This window comes from Salvelinus namaycush, chromosome 14 (assembly GCF_016432855.1).
Source record: "Salvelinus namaycush isolate Seneca chromosome 14, SaNama_1.0, whole genome shotgun sequence".
In the NCBI taxonomy this organism is placed as follows: domain Eukaryota; kingdom Metazoa; phylum Chordata; class Actinopteri; order Salmoniformes; family Salmonidae; genus Salvelinus; species Salvelinus namaycush.
Window position 1 is genome coordinate 8,536,646 of NC_052320.1, and position 8,269 is coordinate 8,544,914.

The window sequence follows — 8,269 nt, forward strand, 5'->3', positions numbered from 1 at the left end:
CATGCTGTCTAAATGTGATGGCATAGGACTGTAACCACATGCTGTCTAACTGTGATGGCATAGGACTGTAACCACATGCTGTCTAAATGTGATGGCATAGGACTGTAACCACATGCCGTCTAACTGTGATGGCATAGGACTGTAACCACATGCCGTCTAAATGTGATGGCATAGGACTGGAACCACATGCCGTCTAAATGTGATGGCATAGGACTGGAACCACATGCCGTCTAAATGTGATGGCATAGGACTGTAACCACATGCCGTCTAAATGTGATGGCATAGGACTGTAACCACATGCCGTCTAACTGTGATGGCATAGGACTGGAACCACATGCCGTCTAAATGTGATGGCATAGGACTGGAACCACATGCCGTCTAAATGTGATGGCATAGGACGAACCACATGCCGTCTAAATGTGACGGCATAGGACTGGAACCACATGCTGTCTAAATGTGACGGCATAGGACTGTAACCACATGCTGTCTAAATGTGACGGCATAGGACTGTAACCACATGCTGTCTAAATGTGACGGCATAGGACTGTAACCACATGCTGTCTAACTGTGATGGCATAGGACTGTAACCACATGCTGTCTAAATGTGATGGCATAGGACTGTAACCACATGCTGTCTAAATGTGATGGCATAGGACTGTAACCACATGCTGTCTAACTGTGATGGCATAGGACTGTAACCACATGCTGTCTAAATGTGATGGCATAGGACTGTAACCACATGCTGTCTAAATGTGACGGCATAGGACTGTAACCACATGCTGTCTAAATGTGACGGCATAGGACTGGAACCACATGCTGTCTAACTGTGATGGCATAGGACTGTAACCACATGCTGTCTAAATGTGATGGCATAGGACTGTAACCACATGCTGTCTAAATGTGATGGCATAGGACTGTAACCACATGCTGTCTAAATGTGATGGCATAGGACTGTAACCACATGCTGTCTAAATGTGATGGCATAGGACTGTAACCACATGCTGTCTAAATGTGATGGCATAGGACTGTAACCACATGCTGTCTAAATGTGATGGCATAGGACTGTAACCACATGCTGTCTAAATGTGATGGCATAGGACTGTAACCACATGCTGTCTAAATGTGATGGCATAGGACTGTAACCACATGCTGTCTAAATGTGATGGCATAGGACTGTAACCACATGCTGTCTAAATGTGATGGCATAGGACTGTAACCACATTCTGTCTAACTGTGATGGCATAGGACTGTAACCACATGCTGTCTAAATGTGATGGCATAGGACTGTAACTACATGCTGTCTAAATGTGATGGCATAGGACTGTAACCACATGCTGTCTAAATGTGATGGCATAGGACTGTAACCACATGCTGTCTAAACGTGATGGCATAGGACTGTAACCACATGCTGTCTAACTGTGATGGCATAGGACTGTAATCACATGCTGTCTAAATGTGATGGCATAGGACTGGAACCACATTCGACCACATCCAGTCATATTTAGAAAAGACGGTTGTTAAAACAGGGAGATTAAACCGAACCGATACAGACGGGAGGAGATAGAAGAGGTTCCAAGGTCCAGGAGCAGTTTTACTGTAGTTAACCAACCGTGTAAAAAGCACCTCCTCTTTTAGTCTTTATTACTGACGCTATGCCAATGTCACTTCCTGTTCATAAGGGAACACTCAGTTTTAGAATGAGATGATCATTGACACGTTAACAGTCTAATTATAATAGTAGGCTGCGTCTACACAGGCAGCTATTTTTCCCCCCACTTATTGGTCTTTTGACCAATCACATCAGATGTTTTCACATCAGATATTTTTCAGATCCAATTGGTCAAAAGACCAATAAGTGAAAAAGATCAGAATTGAGCTGCCTGTGTAAATGAAGTCACACATGCTTTGCTCTGAAACGGAGTTGTGATCCGTAGACAAGATACCGAAGAATGCGCTCAGAAACAAGGAATTAATTTAATTATCTATGGCAAAATGCTTGGCTAAGATGTGTCCTAATGAACGACCCAGGCCCAGCAGTATGTTTTACTCTAAGAGCCGGTGGTGTCAAGCAAGGCCTAGTGGCGTCAAGCTCTAAACCAAGGCCTAGTGGCGTCAAGCTCTAAACCAAGGCCTAGTGGCGTCAAGCTCTAAACCAAGGCCCATGGCGTCAGGCTCTAGTTCTTGAGCCCTCATGCCCACCTGTGGTGCTGGCATTGTCCACTAATCAATTATATGAATTGATCAATTATTACTGCCCTAAGTTTTGCCCCATGTCATTAACAGGACTGTAGCTAGGCAACAGCAAAGCCCTGAAAGATTCCAACCTGCAGTGCTGGCGTCGTCCACCATGATGATCTCAGTGAGCAGGGCAGCAGGGGAGGTGTGGAGGACGCTGTAGACGGTACGCAGCAGAGTGGACCAGGCCTCATTGTGGAACACTATGATTACACTGGTGGTGGGGAGAGGAGGACAGCGACGGAATTTACGCTCCACACACCTGGGAAGAAAAGAAAGGGCAAGACTGTGTCAAATCAAACCAAATTGTATTTGTCACATGCGTCGTAAACAACAGATTTAGACTAACAGTGAACTACTTAGTTATTGGCCTTTCCCAACAATGTAGAGAGAACATGTTTTAAATAATATAAAAATAATAACACAAGGAATAAATCCACAATGAGTAACGATAACTTGGCTATATATACAGAGTACCAGTACCGAGTTGATGTGCAGTGGTACGAGGTAGATATGTAGATTTAGGTAAAGTGACTAGGCAACAGGATAGATAAAACAGTAGCAGCAGCGTATGGGATGAGTCAAAAGAGTTATTGTTAAAAATGGGTCATTGTAGATAGTCTGAGTAGCTATTGATGAACTATTTAACAAACTACTTTGCAGTCTTATGGCTTGGGGGTAGAAGCTGTTTAGGGTCCTGTTGGTTTCAGACTTGTCACAACACCACTGATTGGCTCAAATGCATTAAGAAGGAAAGAAATTCCACAAATTAACTTTAAAAAAGGCACACCTGTTAATTGAAATGCATTCCAGGTGACTACCTCATGAAGCTGGTTGAGAGAATGCCAAGAGTGTGCAAAGCTGTCATCAAGGCAAAGGGTGGCCATTTGAAGAATCTCAAATATAAAATATATTTTGATTTGTTTAACACTTTTTGGGTTACTACATGATTTCATATGTGTTATTTAATAGTTTTGATGTCTTCACTATTATTCTACAATGTAGAAAATAGTAAAAATAAAGACAAACCCTTGAATGAGTAGGTGTCCTAAAACTTTTAACCGGTAGTGTAAACCAAAGTGATTGAAATATAACTTGAAAGTTTTTAGGAAAAAACAGTCAGTCTAAAAGCATTGGATTGGTGTAGGCATGGGCTAATTTGAGTTTCCACCACATTTCTTACACAAGCCAATTCCTTTCAAATCAGTGAAGGGAAGTGAACAAGTGCACACTTTGTGAGGAAGGAGAGATAATTGGGACATAATCTTACTCTGGTGGCCGGGTGTCATCTCCTAGGCTACGGCTGAGGGAGATCCTGTCGGAGGAGAACTGGTTGAAACAGTTAACAGTCATCCCATCTTCCTTCTCTTTCTCCTCCTCTGGTGTCATCTTGTCTTTCTCATAGCCTGTCCCATCTGCCCCGGGCCCCTGGGGGTCCTGTTGGGGCCTCTCCAGGACTGGCTTCAACTCTGCTTGGGTGTAGTGACCTGGAGGACAGTTGCGGTCTGAGGTGGCCTGCTGCTCCTCCATCGGTGGAGGCTGGGGAGCTCCAATCTGGAAGCCCAGGTTATTATTAGTTTTCTTCATTTTATTTAAATTCTTATATAATGCAAGAAAAATAAAACAAAAGCCCATCCACTGTACTACTCTAGTCCCCCCCCCCCCCCCCCCAAATGGACCCATAAAGGTACCTGGAAGCCCAGGTTGTTGACTGCTCCTCGGACCATCACCAGCACTCTCTCCTTGCGTTCCACCAGGTCTTGGAACCAGGGGTCCTGGACAGAGTTGGAGCTGAAGCCCACGTCTTTCTGGAGGACGACAAGGACAACCATAAACAGAGTCCCCCCAGCCAGGGCCAGCTTCAGGAGGGACATGCGCCGACGCAGGAACAGACGCATGGTGGTGGGGCAATGCGAAATGGCTCGCTGCTGGAAAGAGGGGGGAGAAAAGAGATAGTTTTTTTAAAACTGGAGGTATTATATAGTAATGGCAGCCAAGAGCTATTCAAGAATATCTACAATTTTCTTAAATAGACTAACTTTCCTTACCTGACACCAAGGTGAATCTATTGCAGTTTTAAAATGTAGTTCTACCCAAAAACAGATGTCTATAATAACTACCAGCCAAATGTCAAAAGATGTGGACCAGTCAGCTCTTCTTAACCAGCCTGTACTATGCGTGTACCTAGCAACTCTCATAGCACTCATCCACTGTCATAGCTACTCTCTCTCTCTCTCTCTCTCTCTCTCTCGCTTTCTCTTTCCTGGGTGGAGGAGGAGTCCCAGAGGAACAGCCAAACACACATACACAACACACACGTGGCGTGAGTAGAGAGAACAAGAGAGTGAAAGAACAAACAGAACACACCTCTCAGTAAACAACCTGGAATATTGCACCTGTACCCACCTGCTCCACCCAGAGAACACCCCTGGACCTATTAACACCTGCTCCACCCAGAGAACACCCCTGGACCTATTAACACCTGCTCCACCCAGAGAACACCCCTGGACCTATTAACACCTGCTCCACCCAGAGAACACCCCTGGACCTTTTAACACCTGCTCCACCCAGAGAACACCCCTGGACCTATTAACATCTGCTCCACCCAGAGAACACCCCTGGACCTATTAACACCTGCTCCACCCAGAGAACACCCCTGGACCTATTAACACCTGCTCCACCCAGAGAACACCCCTGGACCTATTAACACCTGCTCCACCCAGAGAACACCCCTGGACCTATTAACACCTGCTCCACCCAGAGAACACCCCTGGACCTATTAACACCTGAGAATCACAATGTACCACAACTATGTATTTTAAATGTGTCCACTTTAAATTCAAATCATACCTGCCTGCCCTCACCTGCTCCAGCCAAGAACACACCTGTCCAAGTAAACACCGGTCATACCCTCCCCTCCCCCTCCCGGATGTGCGTGTCACCTTGTGGGCCTTCACCTGTCGGCTGACTGAGCAGCTCCCACACACATTAATGAATGACGCCTCACATAACACACACACACAGACACACAGACACACAGACACACAGACACACACACACACACACACACACACACACACACACACACACACACACACACACACACACACGACCAATGACAAACACACCTGGATAAATTCAGCTCCACAACTAGCCATTAATTATTTGTTATTTTTCTATTTTATTTGTAATTTTTTTACTTCAGTTTATTTCAATAAATACTTTAACAATAATTTTTCTTAAAATTGCATTGTTGTTTAAGGGCTTGTAAGTAAACATTTCACTGTAAGGTCTACAATGGTTGTATTCGGCGCATGTGACAAAAAACATTTGATTTTGAATCCTAATGAATATGGCTTGGTTTGTGCTGTCGTGACAAATCCATTACTGTCATTCAATGGAGCTGGCAAGACCACACAAACAGATCTTGGACTCAGGCTATTCAACACATCCTGCTTTATGAGGGGTTATCAATCACAATAATGATAGGCTTCGGGTGAACACGGCTTAGGGCCTCTTAAAAACTCTCATTCATTTAAGCCAGTCCTCTCAAGGAAAGCCTACCTCCCTCATTGATTCAATACACTCTCGTGGTTCAAGAGCCCAACATTGGCCACACAGAACACTACTGACTCGAATGTTGTTTGGCTGGTTTTTATGCTGGTAACAGACGTCAGTTACATGCCATGTGAAGAAAGAGGAATCTTTCTAGTTCTACCATGTAGTATGGAAAATATGTTCAGAGCAACTTCTAATATAAAGTTCACCCTTCCAATAAAATGTCATTAATGTTTGAACCGTAACAAATAACCATCCAGATGTCAAAATGTTAATATTTTGTTACAAAGTTCTTGGACAACTTTAGCTAGTTAGCGGGGTGCGCGCTAATAGCGTTTCAAACGTCACTCGCTCTGAGACTTGGAGTAGTTGTTCCCTTTGCTCTGCATGGGTAACGCTGCTTCGAGGGTGGCTGTTGTCGATGTGTTCCTGGTTCGAGCCCAGGTAGCGGCGAGGAGAGGGATGGAAGCTATACTGTTACACTGGCAATACTAAAGTGCCTATAAGAACATCCAATAGTCAAAGGTATATGAAATACAAATCGTATAGAGAGAAATAGTCCTATAATTCCTATATTAACTACAACCTAAAACTTCTTACCTGGGAATATTGAAGACTCATGTTAAAAGGAACCATCAGCTTTCATATGTTCTCATGTTCTGAGCAAGGAACTTAAACGTTAGCTTTCTTACATGGCACATATTGCACTTTTACTTTCTTCTCCAACACTTTGTTTTTGCATTATTTAAACCAAATTGAACATGTTTCATTATTTATTTGAGGCTAAATTTATTTTATTGATGTACTATATTAAGTTAAAATAAGTGTTCATTCAGTATTGTTGTAATTGTCATTATTACAAATAAATAAATAAAAATCGGCCGAAAATCGGTATCGGCTTTTTGGTCCTCCAATAATCGGTATCGGCGTTGAAAAATCATAATCAGTCGACCTCTAGTGAGGACCTGCCTTACAACAGGCCTACAAGCCCTCAGTCCAGCCTCTCTCAGCCTATTGCGGACAGTCTGAGCAATGATGGAGGGATTGTGCATTCCTGGTGTAACTCGGGCAGTACCTGTCTCGCAGGTGTGATGTTCGGATGTACCGATCCTGTGCAGATGTTGTTACACGTGGTCTGCCACTGCGAGGATGATCAGCTGTCCGTCCTGTCTCCCTGTAGCGCTGTCTTAGGCGTCTCACAGTACGGACATTGCAATTTATTGCCCTGGCCACATCTGCAGTCCTCATGCCTCCTTGCAGCATGCCTAAGGCAAGTTCACGCAGATGAGCAGGGACCATGGGCATCTTTCTTTTGGTGTTTTTCAGAGTCAGTAGAAAGGTCTCTTTAGTGTCCTACGTTTTCATAACTGTGACCTTAATTGCCTACTGTCTGTGAGCTGTTAGTGTCTTAATGACCGTTCCACAGGTGCATGTTCATTAATTGTTTATGGTTCATTGAACAAGCATGGGAAACAGTGTTTAAACCCTTTACAATGAAGATCTGTGAAGTTTTTTGGATTTTTACAAATTATCTTTGAAAGACAGGGTCCTGAAAAAAGGAAGTTTCTTTTTTTGCTGAGTTTATGTACCTCAACTACCTCGTGAAGGGCCTGAGTGTTGGGGGCACTCGTACCACTGCACATCGACTCTGTACGGGTACTTTGTGTTTATAGCCAAGTTATTGTTACTCATTGTGTATTTATTCTTAGTGTTATTATCTTTCTATTATTTTGATATAATCTGCACTGTTGGGAAGGGCCCGTAAAGTAAGAATTTCACTGTAAGTATACACACCTGATCTTTACGAAGCATGTGACAAATAACATTTGATTTGAAAGGACTGTTGCCTCCCAACTACAAACCTACCTCAATGACCTCCTAACCTCTGCTGATGCCCTCAACATCCGGATTCTCCTGGACCTGAGCCATCAAGTCCTGCTTACCAGGCTGGAGGGCGCCGCACTCTCCTGGCTACAATCTTACCTCACCAACTGGACCCACCATCTCCCTCAATGGCCACACCTCTGACTCCGCTGCTGTCACACAGGGTGTCCCCCAGGGCTCTGTGCTGGGTATTTTACTCTTCCTCATCTACATCCTCCCCCTTGGTCAGATCCTCTGCCATTCAACCTTGACTTCCACTGTTACGCCAACGACACCCAGAGCTACCTCAGCACCAAATCCTTCCTCAACCCACCTCTGACCCACATTGAATACTGCCTCTGAAATACAAACCTGAATGCAACACATCTTCCTCAAGCTAAACAGTGACAAAAACCGAACTTCGTCATAGGAACCAAAACCACACTCAGCAAAGTTGGAAACCATTGATGATACCATCGTCTCTCCCTCTCCCCACGCACGGCAACCTTGGCATAATCCTGGACTCCACCCTCTCCTTCGTCCACCATATCCAACAGACTGTCAAAACCTCATTCTTCCACCTCCGCATTAATGCCAAAGTCAGGTCCTCCTG

At 44.3% G+C, this 8,269-nt stretch overlaps 1 protein-coding gene across 1 annotated transcript in view; it reads right to left on the reverse strand.

Annotated features, from left to right (window-relative positions):
* LOC120059592 (polypeptide N-acetylgalactosaminyltransferase 6-like) overlaps positions 1 to 7,884 on the reverse strand; it is a 32,712-nt gene extending 24,828 nt beyond the window's left edge. The window contains exons 1-4 of the mRNA XM_039008724.1: positions 7,777 to 7,884; positions 3,927 to 4,163; positions 3,506 to 3,789; positions 2,325 to 2,497 (exon numbers count right to left, since the gene is read on the reverse strand). Of these exons, the coding sequence (XP_038864652.1) occupies positions 2,325 to 2,497; positions 3,506 to 3,789; positions 3,927 to 4,163; positions 7,777 to 7,884 (802 nt within the window). The remainder of the gene's footprint in view (positions 1 to 2,324; positions 2,498 to 3,505; positions 3,790 to 3,926; positions 4,164 to 7,776) is intronic.
* Between the last annotated feature and the right edge of the window lie 385 nt (positions 7,885 to 8,269).